The sequence below is a fragment of the Hylobates moloch genome, unplaced genomic scaffold, assembly GCF_009828535.3.
Source record: "Hylobates moloch isolate HMO894 unplaced genomic scaffold, HMol_V3 SCAFFOLD_14, whole genome shotgun sequence".
NCBI lineage: Eukaryota > Metazoa > Chordata > Mammalia > Primates > Hylobatidae > Hylobates > Hylobates moloch.
In genome coordinates this window covers 3,075,710-3,097,305 of record NW_026652289.1, presented here as the reverse complement: position 1 = coordinate 3,097,305, position 21,596 = coordinate 3,075,710, and the positions used below count along the sequence as shown (strand labels likewise).

The window sequence follows — 21,596 nt, the reverse complement described above, 5'->3', positions numbered from 1 at the left end:
CACAGTCCTAAATATGCACGCACGTGATGAAAAGCTTCAAAATATGCAACTGGAACTGAGAGCAGTGAAGACACAGATGAAGGCACGAGCTTCGTCCGCCACCTCGCACTCTTCCCTCAGCAATGAACAGAGAAAGAAGACAGGTCAGTGGAATGTAGACAGCTCCAAAAACAGCATCTCCAGCTCGCTCGGATGTCTGGAGGCTTCCCCGACCGCAGCAGAATACGCGCTCTTCTCAGGGCACATGGAGCAGACCCAAGCAATCAGCTGTATATTAAAAATTAACAACTAAAAGATACCTAAAAATGGCTAAGTATTAAATAATTAGAAATGAAACACATTTCTAAGTGACCCACAGCTAAAGAAGGAAATTACAAGAAAAACAGAAAACATTTTGCTTTTTTTTTTTTTGAGACAGAGCCTTGCTCTGTCACCCAAGCTGGAGTGCAGTGGTGCGATCTTGGCTCACTGCAACCTCCGCTTCCCGGGTTCAAGCAATTCTCCTGCCTCAGTCTCCCAAGTAGCTGGGATTACAGGTGCATGCCACCACAGCCGGCTGATTTCTGTATTTTTAGTAGAGACGGGGTTTCACCATGTTGGCCAAGCTGGTCTTGAACTCCTGACTTCAGGTTATCCACCTGCCTCAGCCTCCCAAAGTGCTGGGATTAAAGGCATGAGCCACCATGCCCAGCCTAAAAACAGGAAACATTTTGAACTAAATGAAAATAAAAACACAACACACCAAAATATACAGGATGTAACTAAAGGCGTGCTTATTGAGAAATCAGAGCTTTAAATGTTTATATCAGAAACAAGACATAAAATCAATGATTTGATCTTTTAAAAAGTTAAAGAAGAGAAAATTCAAATCAAAGTAGAAAAGGGTGATAATAAAGAGAGGAAATCAATTACATAGAAAATGAATAAGCAATAAAGCGAATCCATGGAACCCAAGGGTGGATCTTGAAAAATTAAAACAAATTGATAAACTTCCAAACAAAAAGATAAAAGAGAGTAAATACAAATCTTTAATATCAGAAACGAAATGGAAGACATTAGCACAGATTCTACACAACAGAAAGGTAATAAAGGAATATTGTGGACCAGGTGTGGTGGCTCATGCCTGTAATCCTAACACTTTGGGAGGCTGAGGTGGGCAGATCACCTGAGGTCAGGAGGTCGTGAACAGCCCGGACAATATGGTGAAACCCCGTCTCTACTAAGAATACAAAAATTAGCTGGGTGTGGTGGCAGCCACCTGTAATCCCAGCTACTCCGGAGGCTGAGGCAGGAAAACCGCCTGAACCTGGGAGGTGGAGTTTGCAGTGAGCCGAGAGCGCCCCACTGCACTCTAGCTTGCGTGACAGAGCAAGCAAGACTCCATCTCAAAAAAAAAAAAAAAAAAAGAGAGAGAGAGAGAATATTGTGGACTTTATACCAATAGATCTGACAACCCGGAGGACAGGAGCCTGTGCCGAGACAGACGTGAACTTCCAAACCCACTCGAAAACGAAATCCCAGATCCGAATGGCTCTCAACCTACTGAAGAAACTGAGTTTGGGATTCAAAACCTTCTGACTAAGAAACTAGCCCCACATGCCTTCCGTGATTTAAAGAAGCACTTAGGGACTCAAACATTCAAGGAAGAAATAATAACAATTCCACACAAGTAGATAGCGTCAATACAAGGTGCAGAAATTGACAAGCTGATTCTAAAACATATATGGAAATGTGAAAGACCTAAAAAAGCAAAAATAATTTAGAGAAAGAACAAAATTAGATGATTTCTACTACCTGGTTTCATCAAGATTTAAGCTATGAGGATAATAATAAAGACACGTGCTGTGCTGGCCAGGTGCGGTGGCTCACGCCTGTAATCCCAGCACTTTGGGAGGCCGAGGTGGGCGGATCACAAGGTCAGGAGATGGAGACCATCCTGGCTAACATGGTGAAACCCTGTCTCTACTAAGAATACAAAACATTAGCTGGGCGTGGTGGCGGGCGCCTGTAGTCCCAGCTACTCGGGAGGCTGAGGCAGGAGAATGGCATGAACCCAGCAGGCGGAGCTTGCAGTGAGCCAAGATCGTGCCACTGCATTCTAGCCTGGGCGACAGAGCAAGACTCCATCTCAAAAAAAAAAAAAAAAAAAAAAAGACACGTGCTGTGCCACAGAACAGACAGATCCGCGGAACACAGCAGAGCCCAGAAGCAGACTCTCAAGTTGATGGTTACTTGATTTCTCACAAATGTGTCATATTAATTCAACGGGCAAAGCGGAGTCTTTCAGTAAATGGTGCTGGAACAACTGGTTATCCACAGAAAAAAATAAAAATAAACCTCAACTGCTATCCCGAACCAGAGGCAAAAATCAACTCAAAGTGGACAGAACTGTAGTCACGAAGGCTGAAAGCATAAACCCACTGGAAGGGCACACAGGAGAGCCCCCAACACTGGGGTAGACGGAGCTTTCTTGGATAAGACACAAAAAGCACCAGCTGCACAAGATAAAATGATCAGCTGGACTTCATAACAATAAAAACCTTCTACTCTTCACTCTTCAAATGAAAGGCAAGTGACAATGGAAAGAAATATTCTGTGTGTGGAAGGAGGAGGGGGTACAGACACATACACTCATGTGACAAAGGGACTTGGGTTCAGAATATAAGGTCAGAATATAAGGAACCCCAACAACTCAATAATAAGAATTCAAACAACCCAATAAAAATTAGCAAAGGTGGGGCACAGGGGCTCATGCCTATAATCCCAGCACTTTGGGAGGCTGGAGGATCACTTTAGCCCAGGGGTTCAAGACCAGCCTAGGCAACATTGTGAAACCCCTTCTCTACCAAAAATAATATACAAAAATTAGCCAGGCACGGTGGCACATGTCTGTAGTTCCGGCTACTCAGGAGGCTGAAATGGGAGGACTGATTGAGCCCAAGAGACAGAGGTTGCAGTGAACCAAGATGGCACCACTGCATTCCAGCCTGGGTGATGGAGCGAGACCCTGTCTCAAAAAACAAAAACAAAAACCAGCAAAAATGCAAATAAATGTGAAAAATAGAATGGCTAGTTACAAGATGGTCAACATCACCAGTCATCAGGAAAATGCAAGATAAAATCATGATAAGATACCATGACAGACTATCCAAGTGGCTAAAATTTAAAACACTGACAACACTAAGTGTTGGCGAGGGTTGGAGCAACTGGAACTCTCGTATGTGGTGGGCAGAAATGCAAATAGGAGCAGCCACGTTGGAGAGCAGCTGGGCAGCTTTGGTCGAGTGAATCGCTCTCATGCCACATGAGCCAGCCTCTGCACCTTGGCCTACATTACCCAAGAGAAATGAGACATGTCCACACCAGGATTCACAGCAGCAGCATTTATAATCGCCCCATGCCGGGAACCACCCAACGTTCATCACCAGGTGAGTGGATAAACAAACGGTGGCCTTCCCCACCACGGAACACGACTCAGCAGGAAACAGGAATGAGTTCCTGATGCACGGCACGTGGAGGAAGCCACGTTTAATTACACTGAGTGAGAGAAGCCAGCCCATCAGGAGCACACGCTGTCTGATTCCATTCCTAGGAATTCTGGAAAATGCAAACGCACGCCCAGTGACAGGAAGCAGGTCATCCGTTGCCTGGGGCCCGGAGCACGGCAAGGGCACGGAGCGGAAAGCCCAGGGGAGCTTTCTGGGTGACAGGCGTGTTCTGTGCGTGGATTCTGATGGTGGTGACCCAGGTCGGTGCCCGGCAGAACTCCTTGAACTTCATGCCAAAGACGATGCATTTGGTTCAGGTCACTGGGAGCTCGGTGGAGCTGATTTGTTCTGGGGCACATTTCTGCTGAGTGCTGAGACGGATTTGGATTTGCGTTCTCCCCTGCGCCTCACAGTCTTCCGGCACCGCCCCCCCCACTCTGGAACCCAGGGCCCCGGGCTTTTCACTTAACCTCTTGGCTGGAAGGGAACACGGTCTGTGATCACGGGAAGGTACCTTCTCCTTCAAATTTCAAAGAAAAGCCCCTAAAATCTGCTGGGGAAGCCCATTCATTCCAGCCCAGAACACTGCAAAGGACAAAAGGGGAATGGAGCATTTCTGGCCACCTGGTTTCCCTGAGCACTTTTGCTAAGTCCTTTCTTGTTTCTTCTTTCTTTCTTTCTTTCTAACAGAAATCACATTCAAATAAGTGAAATAATAATAATTAGAAAAAAGTGAGTCAGACCGAGACCCCAGCAGTTCCCCTGAGGAAAGAAACTGAACATTCCCGCCCTCCTTCCTCTCCCTCCTCCCTCCCTCCCTCCTCTCCCTCCTCCCTCTCTCTTCTCTCCCTCCCTCCCTCTCTGCCTCCCTCTCTTCTCCCTCTCTGCCTCCCTCCTCTCTCTCTCTCCCTCCCCCTCTCCCCCTCCCTCCCTCCCTCCTCTCTCTCTCTCCTTTCCTCTTCTCTCCTCCCCTCTCCCCCTCTCTCTTCTCTGCCAGGCAGCCACACCAGCTGCATAGGCAGGACCCGGAGCCCAGCCCTCCTGGTCTCTGAACAGCCAGACCCGGACACCTTCCTCAGGACCTCCCCGGTTCCGAACAGCGAACTCCTCCCAAGATCAGAGATGGGGCCACACGCAGGGCGGCTGTGCGCACCCAAGCCCTCGCCAGCATGCCGCCTCAACACCCCGGCGTTATTCTGGAAGAAAAACGAAGAGGCCAACTCTGTTTCTTCCACCCCAAGAGAGTCAGTTCCTCTTAGGTCAGATTCAGTTCCTGCCTCCGAGGGAGGCGAGCACGTGCAGAAACAGGTGGAACTTCCCTCAGCTCCCTCCAGGCTGGCCCCAGGGACCTCCCTCTGGCTGGGGCATCCCCTCTCTCCCCGAGAGGCCAGTCCCAATCCTGGGAGCCAGTATTTCTGGACGGCCAGAAAGCCTTCTTCCTATCCCGCGGCCTAGCGAGGACAGCGCCACCGGTTCAGGCTGACAGAAAAGCACACAGGCAGGGCCCCGGCGCCTCCAGGCGAAGAAGGCCTCCGCTCCCACCCCTGCCAGAGGAGGTGCGTCCACAACGGAATAAGCAGGTGGTCAGGTCGCCAACAATCTGGTCAACCGCAGTGCTTCTTCCCTGGAGGGTGTTTGGCCCCGTTCTTGCTGGGGATGGCGCTCGGGGATGCCACCGTGTTTCCTCAGGGCCCACTGTGCACCCTGCGTGTCACGTCCTTGTCACGGGAGCGGCCTGCTGACCCGGAGCACGTGTGGCCGTCGCATCAACAACAAAGGGCTGGAAAGCTGCAGCGCCAGAATGCAAACTCAGGTGTGCGGCAACGGAGGCCACGTTCTCAGCCACTGTGACACTCTGCATGTCAGCTGGCTGGGCGTGCCTCCGTCTTGTATTAGCAAGGACACAGCAGTCACTTGATTTGCTTTGGTTGAAGCTCCAGGCAGTACCTGGCCCCTCACCAGCCTGAAAAAGAAAGTCCCAGAACCCCAGAGCCCCACATGGCTCAGAAGTGCCATCGAGTACTAGGGGTGCGCCAAGGGTGTGCCAGGGCCCGGCTCAGCCCGGCCAAGCCCCAGCAGGAAGGAACATGTCCTCAGCGAGAGCGTCCTGCAGAACGCCCGGGGTGGGTGGGGGACGCTCACGGTGCCAGACCTGGGCAAGGGGCCGCAAAGGACCCTCAGGCGAGGGGCGAACACAGCCATGGGTGTGGCCAGCTCCCTCCACCCATCGGGACCTCCCCAGTGGAGGGATTGAAATGACTCAGGAGCAGATCAAGGAGCCCAGGGCAGAATTCTGGGGTCCTACAAGGCCTGCGGGAGGCTCCCTGAGCGGGGCTCCAACTTTCAACCCGGAAAGTCTAAGCCTCTATCACCATCATCATCGCCATCGTTGTCGCCACCATCACAAGTTCTGGAAGAAGCGCCCAAGCATGGGAGACGCAGGGATGGTTTCGCCAATGCTGTGTGTTAAGGAGCCGCTACCTGCTGGCTGCTTCGGTGCCCTGGAACACCATGAGACACAGCTGTCTCCACGAGGAGCTGACCACTGGGTGGAGGAGCTGAGACACGGGCAGGTCACACCCTGAATTCGCATGCACGACACAACAAGAGGTTCCGACTCGAGGTTCCTGGTTTCTAAGGCTCCCAAACAATAAACACAGGTGCCCTCAGCACAGCCACCCGGCTCCTTGTTCAGCAGATGCCACACAGCCCAACCTCGGTGTCCTGAGGTGGCCCCACTCTGAGCGGGGTGGGGCGACAAGGCTGCCTGGAGACAGAGCAGCTCCGTGGGCCCCCAGCTCCCCTGCCAGATTCCCGCACACAGGCACGGCCCGAGCAGGGGCCTCCACTCGCTCAGGAGTCTCAGCCCTGGTTTGGCCTCCCTGTCAGATGGCCTCAAGCCACTAAGCCAGCGCCAGCCACGGCCAGGACCTCAGAGGCTACTGCTCTGTTCTTAGAGGCAGCAAAACCGCAGAGATGACTCAGAGGACAAAGAGCCCCCTCCCAGCCTCTCCCACCATCCAGCTGCCTGAGGGGCCGTCACCGGGCAGGCTCTCCCGAGGGCCAGGAAGCCCTGTCTGAGCAGGGCTCCAGGAACAATAAGGCTGGCCCCAGCCACACTTATGCCCAGCCAGCCTCAGCACCGACAGTGGCCTGCCCTGTGCCCACCCCTGCCCATGGCTCCTGCCTGCTTTCCTCATGGGAACTGCCGTGCACTCACCAAGCATCTGCCCCCTTGAGAAAAAACTTTGTTTTCTTCTTAAAAACATTGTGGGCCGGGCGCAGTGGCTCACGCTTGTAATCTCCACACTTTGGGAGGCTGAGATGGGCAGATCCCTTGAGGTCAGGAGTTCGAGACCAGCTTGGCCAACATGGTGAAACCCCATCTCTACTAAAAATACAAAAATTAGCCCGGCATGGTGGTGGGGGCCTCTAATCCCCACTACTCAGGAGGCTGAGGTAGGAGAATCACTTGAACCCAGGAGACGGAGGTTGCTGTGAGTCAAGTTCACGCCACTGCACTCCAGCCTGGGTGACAAAGCAAGGCTCAAAGAAAAAAAAAAAGTGGCCAGGCGCGGTGGCTCACGCTTATAATCCCAGCACTTTGGGAGGCCAAGGCGGGCGGATCACGAGGTCAGGAGAGCGAGACCACGGTGAAACTCCATCTCTACTAAAAAATACAAAAAAATTAGCCGGGCGTGGTGGTGGGTGCCTGTAGTCCCAGCTACTCGGAGAGGCTGAGGCAGGAGAATGGCGTGAACCCGGGAGGCGGAGCTTGCAGTGAGCCGAGATTGCGCCACTGCACTCCAGCCTGGGCGACAGAGCGAGACTCCGTCTCAAAAAAAAAAAAAAAAAAAAAATGTAAAATACACATAACGTAAAATTAATCGTTTTAACCATTTTCGGTACACAGTTGAGTGGCATTAAGAACATTCATGCTGTTATGCAGCCATCACCACCACCCCACTCCAGCACTTTTCATCCTCTTAAACTGCAATTCCCACCCATTCATCTCTGGTTCAGCAGCCCCTCCCCCAGCCCCCGGCGCCCCCCACTCCCCCTTCTGTCTCTGTGAATCTGTCCCCTCTAGGGACCTTGTGTGTGTGTTCTTTTATGACGGGCCTGTTCCACTGAGCACAGCATCCTCAGGGGCCATCCTCGCTGTCAGCCGTGCTGGGCTTTCGTTTGGTACGGCTGAGGCCTATTCCACTGTCCGCATGGACCACATCTTCTTCGTTTGTTTGTTTTTTTGAGACAGAGTTTCGCTAGTTGCCCAGGCTGGAGTGCAACGGCACAATCTTGTCTCACCGCAACCTTCGCCTCCCGGGTTCAAACGATTCTCCTGCCTCAGCCCCCCGAGTAGCTGGGATTACAGGCACGTACCACCATGCCCGGCTAATTTTGTATTTTTAGTAGAGATGAGGTTTCTCCATGTTAGTTGGGCTGGTCTCGAACTCCCAACCTCAGGTGATCCGCCCACCTCGGCCTCCCAAAGTGCTGGGATTACAGGTGGGACCACATCTTCTTGATCCCTTCATCGGCTGACGGCCCCTCAGGCTGCTTCCTAGTATGGCTGTTATCGTGCTGCTGTGAATATGGGTGTACCAACCTCTCTGGACCCTGCCTTCAGTTCTTCAGGGTACATACCATTAGGAGGAGCGGCCAGATCATGTGGTGGTTCTAATCTTTGAGGAGCTGGTACACTGCTGTCCCATAAAGGCTGCGCCATTTGACCCTCCCACCAACAGCACACAAGGAGTCCACTTTGGTAAGGACGACCTTAAAGGGAGCGAAGAGGTTGAACAGCTTTTTTTTAACCAAAATATCCACCAGGTGACAACATGAACAAATCCTTTGTTCTTATAAAGCAGCAGTGTGTGCCCTCTCGCTGGAAGGTGATGAAGCCTTTCAGAGACCAGGAAATGGTTTGGCTGTGAGATTCTCCAACTGCTTAATTTATAACCAGACTCAAGAGAACCTGGCGGAGGATGGGATAAGGATGGATGGTGCCGGCAGCCCCAGGCGGTGCTGAGACTTTCAGTGACTGAGCCCGGCCACCGGGGAAGGGTCCTGAGGAGGGGGCAGACCACGGGGCCACCTGTGGCTGCCGCAGGGGAAGGGGTCCTCTGCAGACGGAAGGCCATTAGTTGCCTGCGGTGAGGTGGAATGCAGGAGCTGGCTCCGTGCCCTCCTCTTTAAGATTTGAAACTTCCACAAGCCTGGAGGATGTGGCCTCTCAGGGAAGCCGCTTGGAAGGAAAGAGCTCCCAGAGAGATGAGAGAGAGGAAGGGAAAAAGTCAAGGTCTTTTCCTTCCAAATATTTTATTTAAATATTAAATTAAAAAACATACATCAACTAATCATTTGGCATACATTTCTCATGTTAACATAAGAGATAAAATAATTCAGTTATGGTAAAAAAAAAAACTATGTACATCTCAATCAGATCACGTAGTGTCTTTAAATAGGCTATTGCATTGCCGTCTGTATTACAGCACTGTCAAGAAATCTACAAAACACACGTCACACACTCTTAAAAAAAAAAGAAAAACACGCCTTTAACGTCCTCCAAAAGAGGTTCTACAGCAATAAGAAAAAACAAAAACCACCGTGAAAGTAAAGTGCTTGTCATTGCTTCAAAGAGGAAACACACAATGGTTTCTGAGGCCTTTGATCTATGGCATTAGAACAGAAATCATTTTAAAAAGGGGAAGGGGTTTTGTGTTGGAATCAATTGTGCTACCTCTGTAAAAATGAAGGCAAGGGCCTGGCTGCCCCAAGATGGTCTGGATTCTCTCCCATCCCAAAAACTTCTTTATGAGCGAACAGGAGACTTTGGTGTTTTCTCTGCAGCAAGGCACCTGGTCTGCCCTCCGGACAGCCTTTCGCCCAGTCTTTGAAACAGCCATAGAGCAGCAGCAGCAGCAGCAGCAGCAGGAATGGGGGCAGCCAGCTTCCCTGCAGCACAGCACAGGCGCAGCCCCCGGTGGGCACCAGCAGGCCAGGGATGCAGCCTCCTGCACTGGGCCCGCCTCCCTACCCTCAAGTAACTGGGTCAATCTTTGGCTTTTAAAAATACCCGCCTTTCCCCTTTCTCGATGCCTCTGTTTAACACTGCAGGCCATAAGAAGCCGAAGTAGCTGAAGGCACCTGGGCTGGGTTTGGGGGCGGGGACTGGACTCAGGGAGCAGCATTGCCTTTGTTGCCTTCCAGAGGCTTCTGGCTGGTGGAGCCCCACGGAGTCCACCTGCCAGAGGTGCGCCGGGACCTGCCAGGTAAGGGCCGCCCCTTCCTGCTGCCTCCACCCCAGTGCTGAGGGAGGGAAGGCCCCGGGGCCCCTTCCTCAATGCACACCTGTGCTGACAGGGACGCTTCTTAACAACAAGAGGGAAGCTTAAACCTGGAACACAAACGTGTAGCACAAAATGTAACAAATAAGTAGTGTCTACCTGTCTCCCGTGTAGATACATGTACAGGATTTGCTTTAAAAAAGAACAAAAACTTAAAAACACTGATCTAAACCTCTCACTTTACCTTCCTTGAACAAAAGCCAAAGAACCTAGGTGGGGGTGGGGAGGGGGTTCCCGGCCCAGGGCAGGCACGGCCCTGAGCCATGAGCCATGAGCCTGTCTCCCAGCTGCCCAGCCCTGCAGTCAGCCTCCAATATTGCACAACTTCACCCAAGTCAGGTGTTCTTGTTGGACCCCATCGTGAAATGCATAAACGTCATCAGCAGCGGAAACGGGAGGTGCAGCAGGAAGAAGCTTCTGGGCTTCCGCAAGGGCACCCAGGGGCTCAGGGCCAAGTGACCCTGAGGACGGAGTCCCCAGCACTTTGAAGTCACCTCTGCCCTCTTTGAGGTTCTTCCTGCGGTTCCTCCGAAGAGTCCTGGAAAACTAATTCTTGAGCAGTTGATGAAACTTCTCATCTCAAATAAGAAAAAAATGTCTTCCAGGTTTTGATTTCAGGGGAGAGAATTCCTAGAATCTGTAGATGATCTTTGCCTGGGCTGACCACTTAGAGCTGCTTTAAAACTGATACATGAAGCAGAAAGTTCACAGTTTTCATTAAAGCATAATTCAGGAGGTGGAGAGTGTTGACTGAAGAAATGGATAGTAATCAACGCACACGCGCGCGCGCGCGCACACACACACACACACACACACACAAGCGGACGACGATGTGCCTGCTCGTTTCCGTGGACGTCCGAGGTAATCATCTCAACCACGACGAACTCAGAGAGAGGGGCCGAGATCCCCGCACCACGGCACTGCAGATGTGTTCCCTCCACCCGCTCCCCTCCTGCCCCCGCCCCCAGACACACCCCTCAATTATCTTTCTTCCTAAAGTTTCCAGTCCCTACTCAAAGTTGAGGTCACTCAGTGCAAGAAAAAAATAAAACAAAAATAAACTAAAAAGCCAAAACACCTAACGTATTGCTTATTTCACTTCTAGAAAGTTCTTGGCTTTGAGTCCAGACGTCCTCACTACTCTGAAGTTATTGCTGTAAGAGTCAGTGTCCGCGCCAGGATGCAGGGCTGCCCTCACTGCACCAGGACAAAGGTGCCTAGGGGACAGGCCGTCAGGTCCTCCATCTCACAGTCCCCCTGCAGTAGCCCCAGGGGCTCACAACCTGGGGCCAGCCTGGCCAGGCGTGGTGAGGGCACAGCGGGGAGGGTGGTGGGGCTGGCGCCAATGTGCAGGTGTGTGTCCAGGAGCTGTGCCGCCGAGGCCACCGGGGAGACGCCAGTCTGCAGGAGTGGGGGCGGCAGCAATGGGAGCCCCGACATGAGGAGGGTGCTGGGGAGCGGGGCAGCCCCAGGGCCATCACAGGGGGCGATCACAAATGGGGCAGGGGCCGGCTGGGGGGCCTGTGAGCAGCCAGGTGCAGCGGCCGGGTGGTGCTGTAACTGGAGCAGCCTGTGGGAACAGAGGACGGGTGGTCACTGCGCCAGCTCACAGGGTTCTCAGGTTTCCAAGTGCCTGTGTGGCAGGGCCCGCCCGTGGAGCTGCCAGCTGCAGCTGCCGAGGGCAGGTGCATGGCTGATCCCTGACCGCGCCCCACCTTTCAATCGCGCCCCACTTTTCATTCTCCACCTGGTTTCTCAGCAGCTCAGAGATGCGGCCACAAGGCGCTCTCGCTCCCCGCCACCCTCACCCACCCAGGGACTTTAAAGGACACTCCCGCCTGCTGCACCCCCACGGCTCAGCACCTAGGACCTATGCCCCACACATCTCCCTGGCTGGGAGCGGGGTGTGCACTGGGCTACAGAGAGGAGGGCACCACCTAGCAGATGAGGTTCCTCGAGGAGACAACCTGCCATGTGCCCACCCGGGGTCCCAGGGCGGGGGCAGGCCCTACCTCTGCTGCTCTAGCACCTCCTCCAGCAGGCTCCAGCCCTCCCGGCTGCCGGCTGCGCCGCCATGCAGGCCTGGGCTCTGTGCAGGGGCGTGGAAGGGGCTCAGGCCGCCCCTGCTGGCCCGATTGGCGGGGGCCTGGCACACCTGGCGAGCCAGCCCCTTGATTTTGTTCAGTCCCAGAAACCCTTTGGTCCGCGTGGTCTTCCTCAGCTGCTGCCGAAAGGCCTTCAGCCCTGCAGGGAGAATGAATCAGTAGGTCAACGGCCACCTGGCTCTCAGCCCAGCATCCACGGCCCTTGGCCTAGGGGGTTTCCAAGCCTCAGGTGGGGGGTAAGGAAAGGACGGGTGACACAAGCATGTCTGGACAGGAGTCTGGCACCCAAGCCCCGGGGTGGCGTGGAGGCAGCCAGCAGCCAGGGCCCTTCCCTGACCCCATGCCTCCTCCAAGTCGGAGGTGCTGCCCAGGAGAGAGTCGTCTCCTCTGCTTTCAGAACCAGCCACGGAGGCCACGTGCTCAGGGACCCACGTATGTCTATCCCAGCAGGCCGTGACCCCCCAAGCCACCAGAGCACTGAGCACCTCAGCCTGCCCAGAGCACTGAGGGTCCCACCCAGGCCCGGTGGAGAACAGGGGGTGCCATCTGCCATCACGGACAAAGTCACGTACTTCCAAAGACACACATGATCCCCTGGGGAAGGTGGAGGTAAGTGTGGGAGGAGCGTGGCTCACCTTGAGTCAGTGAGGTGTCCGACGCCCGCCGTCCCTCCTGGAAGCTGACAGGGAGCAGAACAGCTCCTCCCAAGCCCCCCTGAGCCTGCAGCACTGGGGTGGCGGACTGCGACCCCAGGAAGGGTGAGGCCAGCCTGACCGGGGAGCAGGCGCCCAACAGCCCCTGAGTGGCCGGGGTGCCACGGAGCCCCGCAGGGCTTTTGCTCGCAGAGAAGGTCAGACAACTGTCCGAGCTGGTTCCCTCTGCAGGACTCACCGTGGCGGAGGGGGAGACGACTATACCTGTGGGGGGAGGACGGTGCTTTTGCTGCTGCAGTGCAGAGGAACAGGCTCCCCTGGCCACTGCTGGGCACACACGGCTGCGCTGGCCTCCCCATCCCTGCCCTCAACCTGGTGGGAAGAGGGCTCGATGCCACCAGAGCCCAGGGAGCCCCAAAGGCAACCGCCATCACGGTGCAGCTGCAGGGGCAGGTCACAGTGGACCTCAGGCCGAGGGGCTGCCCTCCCAGCACCCAGGGGCGGCCTGGGGAGGACCCTGCTGGAGGCCAAACCCCATGCTGTAACCTCCACTAGAACGACCACATGCAGGGCAGCCTCTAAACATCAACTGTGTGGTCTCAGGGATTAAAATAAATGGCAAATCCTGAGAAATCCAACCTGAGAGGCTGCCGGGCAAAACGTCCATTCTAAACTAGCCCACCCTCACGTCAACTATAAGCCTATCCATCGGTGTCCTCCTGGGCCCCCAGGGACACTTACATGGAGCGGTGAGTGGGGAGAGGTGGGTGGAGACCTCGGCCAGGGTGTGCCTCCGGCCCGTGCTGCTGGGCAGGGACTCCAGCGTGTCCTGCTCCTCCTCTAGGCCCGGCCCCTGCCTGGCCTCCTCGCTGATGGCTGTGTCCAGCAGGCTGCTAGGGGACACGGGCCGGGGCCGGAATACTCCGCTGCAGCTGGCATCCACCGGGAAGAACAAGGGCTGCGTTGGAGAGACACAAGCCAGTGACTTCTTGGGCTCCAGGTGACCCGGGTGCACCGGGGCTGGGCTGAGGCGAGCCCTCTCCACACCCGCTGCGGGCACTCACCCACTGCAGTGAGCTCTGGAGCTCACAGTCCATCTCGGCCTGCAGGACGGACTGCACCAAGGTCTGCGGCTGTGGGCACAGCAAGGCGGGTCGGAAAGGGTCGGTGGAAAGACCTTCCTGAGGCACCTGGGGCCGGCAGACGGGAAAGAGGCCATCAGGGGAGCGACTCCGGGACCACCAGCACCATCGAGAGAAGAAACAAGCTGGCTTCTGTCTGGAGGGCAAGCTGCCTCGCTGGTGGGCATGACAGCTGACGGAAGGACACTGGCTGGCCAGGCTGGGCTCAGGACCATGCGCTGGTGCTGTGCTGCCAGAAGGCGGCGTGACAGGCCGGCCCCGGGGATGAGTCAGGGACAAGTGGCCTCTGGGCAGAGTCCAGCCCCCAGCAGCTGGCACCCCCTTCCCCATGCAGCCTGGGACCCGCTGCCCACGCAAGGAACCGCCCTCCAAGCCGGTGCCTGACAGGGGAGGGAGCCTGGGGCCCGGGAGGAGATTCCTCCCCCTCACCTCCAAACCGCTGAGGTCCGAGCTTCGAGGCCGCGGCTGCCTGGCAGGCCCAGGGCGGGCACACTGGGCATTCCGATACTCCTTGAGCCGCTCGAGGAGGAGGTAATAAATGGCAGCAAAGTGGTTATAGCTGCTGTTTTGCAGTGACTGGGAACAAGAGGAGCAGAGATCAGCATGGGGGCGGCGGGGAGCCCCAGGGCCCACCCGCTCCCAGGTTATTCTTGGATGACTGAGAATATCCTTTAGTGGGGTGGACAAGCCGGCCCCTAAATTAGCCTGTGCTCCCGTTTTAACTCGGCTGGTGAGTGCCTGCTTCCCTTGAGACAGCTGCCCAGCCCCTGCGGGTGAGGCCAGGGCGAGTGTGGCCAGGCTCACCTCCACCGTCCTCTGCCGGTCAATGCCCAGGCTCTGCATGATACCCAGCACCTGCTCATCGTAGTCGCCCAGGTTGGAGCTGTAGCTGTGCGCGGAGAAGGTGGGGCAGGCGGGTCCTGGCAAGCAGGGCTCAGCCCGCATCCACCGGTGCTGCCGGATCTGGGCAATGGTGATGCGCCTGGTGGGGTCCACCACCAGCATACGGCGGATCAGGCTCTCACAGTCTGTGGAGGGGCCAGGAGGCTGAGCCTGGGCGGCCGGGACCTCGCCTGCGCTCACACCCACCGCCCCACGTGGTTTGACACACCAGGGGCCAGGAGCAGGGGCCGGGCCATCAGCTCAGTCCTGCCACCCAAGGGGAGCCATCAGCCAGGGATCCAGACCCTGGGGGCCGCCACACTTTGTGTCCACCACACAGAGAACCACTTAGGTTCACCCTTCTGCCGTGCCCCACGCCTGAGCACCAGGTGGACAGGCATCTTTATGACACAGAAAAACTGGGTGAGCCACAGCCAGTGGGTTGGACTCAGGGATGATGCCGGCACCCTGGGTGCGGGTACTGGGCGGGGACGGCAGGCGCGAGGCACAAGCCTGTGCAGCAAGGGCACCCGTCCACCCTAGAAATAGGGCACTGAGAAGGCATCCATGGGCTGGGTTTCTCCCGCAGCCCACAGTAACCTGGGCCTGATTCCCAGACTCAACAAGGACTCCGAAGCCAGCCGCGAAGGGGCTGCAGGAGACACAGGCCCCTGCCCAGGCGAGACCACGAGACTCACCTTGAGACATGAAGAAGGGGATGCGGAAGCGGCCCTCCAGCACCCGCTGTCTCAGCGTCGGCAGGTTAGGCCCATCGAAGGGGAGAGAACCGCAGACCAGGACATACAGCACCACGCCCAGGCTCTGTTGAGGACCACGGAGCCACGTCAGCGCCACGGCAGCGCCCCCGGGAATACAGCGCCCTCGGGGAACGCGGCCTCGGGAAGGGGGTCTGCGCACACGTGGCTCCTACCCAGATGTCCAGCTGGGGGCCTTCATACTCCTTCCCCTCAAAGACTTCCGGGGCGGCATACGGGGGGCTCCCACACCACGTGGACAGAGGCTCTCCTGACTTGTAGAAATTCCCAAATCCAAAATCTGAGAGGCAAAGAAACAGATGGATGAGGTTAAACGGCAAATGGCAAGGGGCTGTGGTTTCGGCACGTTCCGGGAAGCCGGGGCTGTTCGCGGGCACACTCCCACCCCGGGGCCTCCGTGCCTGCCAGCCTGATGTCCCTGCTCCCACCCCGGGGCCTCCGTGCCTGCCAGCTTGATGTCCATGTTGCCATCCAGCAGGAGGTTCTCGGTCTTGAGGTCCCGGTGGACGATGTGATGGTCGTGACAGTACTCCACGGCTGACAGGATTTGCCAGAACTTCGTCCGTGCCTCGTTCTCACTCAGGTGCCCGTTGGAAGTCAAATAATCTGAGGAGCCACAAAACAAAGCTACAGCCCCCAGGGCAAAGCCTGTCCACCACCCAGGGAGCCCTGGAGAACACCGCGGGGTCCTGGGATGTGTGGCCCAAACAATGGCTGCGCAAATCCAGACACGTTCGTGCCATTGGTTTTCAACACATATTGACAATGAGTGTGGCTTACCAAACATTTCTCCATTTTTCGCAAATTCAGTGACGATGTAAAGCATATCTTTTGTTTCCATAACCTAAAAAAGAAAGACCTGACATTTAACTGCACAAAAAAGGCACAAGGCAGTGCTACAAACCATCCACCAGAACCCCGAGAAATTTCTAACTTCTCTAGGACAAAGGCATTCATCATTTAAAAACGCAAAGAAAAAGAAAAATTTCTCAAATAATAAAAAAAAAAATACAGGAGATTCCTACTCACAAAGACAGCTTTAAAAAATTAGAGATGAATTCCTCACTGACTTGCCTATCCTGATACACCTTTGCTCTCACAAAAGGTCTAAATATATTAGAATTCCCCTCTGTGGTCATACTTAATTCAAGGCACCTCACATACAATTTGAGGATGCTTAGGCCGGGGCATGGTGGCTCACACCTGTAATCCTAGCACTTTGGGAGGCCAAGGCAGGAGAATCGGTCGAGTTTGAGACCAGCCTGGTCAACATGGCAAGACCCCATCTCTACAAAAAATACAAAAACTAGCTAGGTGAGGTGGTGGGCGCCTGTAATCCCAGCTACTCAGGAGGCTGAGGCAAGAGGATCGTTTGAACCCGGGAAGCAGAGGTTGCAGTGAGCTGAGATCGCACCACTGCACTCCAACTTGGGCGACAGAGCGGGACTCCCATCTCAAAAAAGGAGAGTATTCTGAAAGCTACAGAGGAGGAGATCGCTGGAAGTCTGCTGGGCTTTATAGAAGCCTAGTAGGCAACAGATGATTTCAGCCAACGATCAGAGGTACCTGAGTAATAGAGAACGCACACCCTATTCCCACTCGCTTGATTGACAGGATGAATGAGGCTGTGGGAACCCAGTCTCATTCACTCAGCATGTAGCCATTCACTCAGCATGTAGCCCATCACTCAGCATGTAGCCACACAACAGCCGTGCCAATATAGTCCTTTGAAGTTCGCTCACTAATCAATAACTTTATTTTACTTAAAAAGATATTTAAAAATATAACTTATGTCTGTGAATACTCAAAAATTTTGGAAAGGATAAGACAATATATTCTTATGAAAAAAGATTTCTTTGGGTTCAAAATATACAGTTATTGCTTTGTGCTGGAGGCGGTGGCTCATGCTTGTAATCCCAGCACTTTGGGATCACCCAGGCTGATCACTTGAGGTTAGGAGTTCGAGACCAGCCTGGCCAACATGGTGAAACCCCATCTCTACTAAAAATACAAAAATTAGCCGGGCGTGGTGGCGCGTGCCTGTAGTCCCAACTACTTGGGAGGCTGAGGTAGGAGAATCACTTGAACCCAGGAGGTGGAGGTTGCAGTGAGCCAAGATCGATTGCGCCACTGCACTTCAGCCTGGGCGACAGTGAGACTCCATCTCAAAAAAAAAAAAAGCTTCAAAGATTGCTGCTTTGAGTTATAAGTCTGGTAAGAAAAGTGTTCTATGAATTCTAGCAGTTTGGCAAGAAATTTAACTGCCCCGCCCCTGTGTGTGGTACAATAACTCTAAGACCACTGCTTACCCATCCCCAACTGAAGAAAGGGAGGAGGAGGAAAAGAATTAAAAGTCAAAGTGTTTGAACTTTTTGAAAACTTGAAAAAAAGAGGGAAGTGTCTCAGCAGGGTTCTGGGGCCCCGGCCAGCCGAATGAAAATTAGACACTAGTGGCTGGGCGCGGTGGCTCACGCTTGTAATCGCAGCACTTTGGGAGGCCGAGGCAGGCAGATCACAAGGTCAGGAGATCCAGACTATCCTGGCTAAAATGGTGAAACCCCGTCTCTACTAAAAATACAAAAAATTAGCTGGGTGTGGTGGCGGGCGACTGTAGTCCCAGCTACTCAGGAGGCTGAGGCAGGAGAATGGCGTGAACCCAGGAGGCGGCAGTTGCAGTGAGCAGAAATCGCGCCACTGCACTCCAGCCTGGGTGACGGACAGAGACTTCGTCTCAAAAAAAAAAAAAAAAAAAAGGAAGAAAGAAAGAAAATTAGACACTAGCGTCAAAACCAGAGGAATAAAAGTCAGTTACACCACTGAATTCTATCATCTCCAAACAGTTAAGAATCACATACAGCAGCAGTAAGAAAATGCACCTCCAGAAAAGACCTCCAGCACCAATCACGTGGGCAATTTGTTTCTTTAAGGGAGCTAATTCCACACAATGGGCAAAGGAGAAGAATAGGAAGAAAAGGAAGGTACTACCATTAGGGTTCAGCCCTTGAGCAAAGTCAAAAACAAAACCAGCTCAGCCCACTCCTGAGGAAATGGGCCGGGCACGCTGCACAGGCAGTACACCAGTGGCCATGGAGCACACAACTTAAAAATGACAACAGAAACAAAACACAAACCAGGCGCACACGGCATGAATTCTGTGCTTAAAGACACTGAGCAAACGGTCGTCACGGTGAACACAAGTTCCACCAATACTGCTAGTTTTATTTTCAATGTAGTGCAGAGGCTTTTGGGGGATAATTTCAAATCATAATTCTCTCTCCTACCACACTGTACACTGAGCTGTCCTAATTGCACAAACACACACAACAACATCCCAGAGTCATCTCACATTCCATTTCATACGAATCATTACAAGGAACTTCAACCCAACACAAATGGATGAAATAGCACCTGCAAAGAACTTCTTCTGCAGGGAGACTTGATTTCACCTTGCAAAAGTGGTCATTTATCATTAGGGAGGTGTAAATGATTGCTGTGCTGTTCTAATTAAATTAGTACTTATTTCCTGATGATATAATTTATTAATTCCAACATGAGAACAAAAATTAAGTCACAAAATAAACCAACAGATGGACAGGGCAAGGCATGTTCCTAGCGTGGATTAAATGACAAGCTCTTTGCTCTTACTATGGAAAAGTATTTTCATCTCTCCGTTTTTCATGGAAGAGTTTAAATAGGGAAAACAAATGCACACCTACTGTCCTTGCAAAAATAAACTAATGAAAACCGGTGAGAGCAGCTGGCTTTAAAGCTTAATAATTATCTGCAAAGGTGGAAGTTTCCAGTTTCACTCAAATTTGTCCTTTTATACTAAATGCGTGACCTGTGGCAATACCTACAGATGAGTTTGTTTTCACAGTAAAGCAAATTTACAACAGACCTCTACACATTTAAAACTGGATCAGGTTAGGATACTAAATAAAATTCTAATGAAGCAAATCTCAATTATGATCCAAAAGCAATAAAATAATTGTAAATATATCTGCACAGCCTATAAAAATCAATCTATTTACCTTATACAACCAAATGCCCAACTTCCACACACTCCCCAAAAGGGAAGCCACTTTTAGAAATTGCAGACTTACACTGCTGGAAATAAAATATAACACATTTGCCAGGATTAGCAGAGAAGGGCAAGCTGACCCCTTACCTGGTAAAGCTTTATGATGTGTGGATGGTTCAGAAGCTTCATCAGCTGAACCTCACGGTAGATTTTCTCCAAATTGCTTGAATCTAATCGTGTTTTATCAATTATTTTTATTGCAACCTACAGATTTTAAAAAGAAAAAGGATATTTTGTGGGTTTTTTAAAAAAAGAAAAAAACCCTCAACCTAATTTACACATTTCATTTTTTGCAAGTTAATTTCTCAACACTCTGTCTCCAAAAGGTCACAAGAAGTTGGGAAAACATAACCAAAGTAACCACTAATGTTATTTTAAAATAATCAGAGTTAAGTAAGTGCCTTAAGTATTTGCAGGCTCACTTTACAGGGCTTAGCTCTGAGTCCATGAACCACTGCAATCTCAGGTTGGTCCTTTTTTTGCTATTATCCTCTCTGCTTTCTCCCAATATATGTGCAAATTATGCAGCAACATAATATAAAGCATTTTTTTTTTTTTAACCGAACTAAAAACGGTTACTATTTACCCACCACGACAATCAAGCCTGGAGCACTGAATCTGCATGGGGTCCACCCGCCAAAGGTCGGGTCGCCCCGGGCCCAGTGGGGAGGCCCCGCCGGCTGGGTCCCGCCGCCCCCACGCACCTGTGTTTTGGTGACTCGATGCCGCGCCAGCTTCACCACCGCGAAGTTGCCTTTGCCCAAGGTCCGCTCGATGTCGTAAAAACCCACCCGGAGGGGCTTCTGCTGGCCCTGGCCCTGGCCCGCGAGGTCCGCGCTGAACTCCGACATGATGACCATGGCTCCGCGCGCACCTGCGGGGCCGCACAGAGCTCAGAGCCCACCAGCGCCCCCGCCGCCCGCGGTCGGCTCCATCCGTGCCCGCGGAGCCCCCAGTCCCCACGGGACGCAGGGACCTGCTCCCACGCCTGTCGCCCCCACTCTATCCACGGGCCCCTCCAGCCCCTTGGGAGGTGTGGACCCGCCCCCGCCGCCCGCGGTCCGCTCCACCCGGACCCCAGACCCTCTTCAGCCCCGCGGGGCGCGCAGACCCGCTCCCATACCCGCCCCTGCCGCCCGAGTTCGGTTCCGTCCCGATCCCGGGACCCCCTGAGCCGGGCTTCCACACTCGCCTCCCGCCGCCCGCTGCCGGTTCCGTCCCCACTCCCGATCCCCTTAGCACTCGGGGCGCGGACCCGCTCCAACACCCGGCCCTGCCGCCCAAGGTCGGCTCGATCCGGATCCCAGGACCGCCCCCTGCCCGCTCCCACACCCGGCCCCCGCCGGCCGCGATCCGTCCGGTCCCCACCCCCGACATCCCAGGCACCTCGGTGCTCGCGGACCCGCCCCCCACACCCGGTCTCTCCGCCCGCGGTCGGCTCCAACCCGACCCCCGGCTCCCCAGCCCCTGAGCCCCGCGGACTCACTCCTACCCCGGCCCCCGTCAAGAAGGGGAGCCCGAGGGCGGCGGGGCCGCCAACCCCGCCCGCGAACCCTGCGCGGTGGCTGCAACCCCGAGCCCCGGCCCGGCACCCGCGCGGAGCCCCCACGGCGGCCACCTCCGCCCGCCCGGAGTCCGCTGCTGCCGCCGCCTCACCTCCGCCGCCCCCGGAGCGCCCAGGCCAGGAAGCCGCCTGCTCGGCCGCTCGCGCTGCTCGGGTGCCTACAGCTCCGGCTGCCGCGGCCGCTGCTGCTGCCTCCGGGGCCGCGCCGCATGTCAGCCCAGAGCCGCCGCGCTCCGCCGCACGCGGCGCCCGGCCCCGCCCCGGCCCGCCCCGGCCCGCCCCCCGTAGTCCCCGCCCCCTGCCCCGCCCCCGCCGCCCGGGCGGGGGCCGCCCATTGACGTCGCTTTGACGCCAGAGCGACGCGCGGCCGAGCGCGGGGCGGAGGGAGAGCGGGAGATCGGGCGGTTGCCAAGAGACTGGCGGCTCTGACGCGCGCGGGATGAGGCCGTTGCCCTGGCGACCGCGGGCCGGTGACGTCAGGGGCGCCCGCCGCCCGAGGCCCGCCCGCCTGCGCTCTGCCGGGCGCCCCCTTCCGGGCGCTGGGGGCACTGCGGG

General features: G+C 54.7%; 1 protein-coding gene across 1 annotated transcript; it reads right to left on the bottom strand.

Annotated features, from left to right (window-relative positions):
• Positions 1 to 8,800: 8,800 nt before the first annotated feature.
• Positions 8,801 to 21,252, bottom strand: SIK1 (salt inducible kinase 1). Its single transcript, XM_032175078.2, has 14 exons — positions 21,134 to 21,252; positions 20,182 to 20,351; positions 19,565 to 19,681; positions 16,177 to 16,240; positions 15,841 to 16,002; positions 15,552 to 15,676; positions 15,319 to 15,442; positions 14,543 to 14,766; positions 14,168 to 14,314; positions 13,661 to 13,786; positions 13,338 to 13,554; positions 12,579 to 12,860; positions 11,851 to 12,082; positions 8,801 to 11,408 (listed from the first exon to the last, which is right to left on the bottom strand). The coding sequence occupies exons 2-14, from the start codon at positions 20,335 to 20,337 to the stop codon at positions 11,033 to 11,035; spliced, it is 2,352 nt and encodes a 783-aa protein (XP_032030969.1). The 5' UTR covers positions 20,338 to 20,351; positions 21,134 to 21,252; the 3' UTR covers positions 8,801 to 11,032.
• Between the last annotated feature and the right edge of the window lie 344 nt (positions 21,253 to 21,596).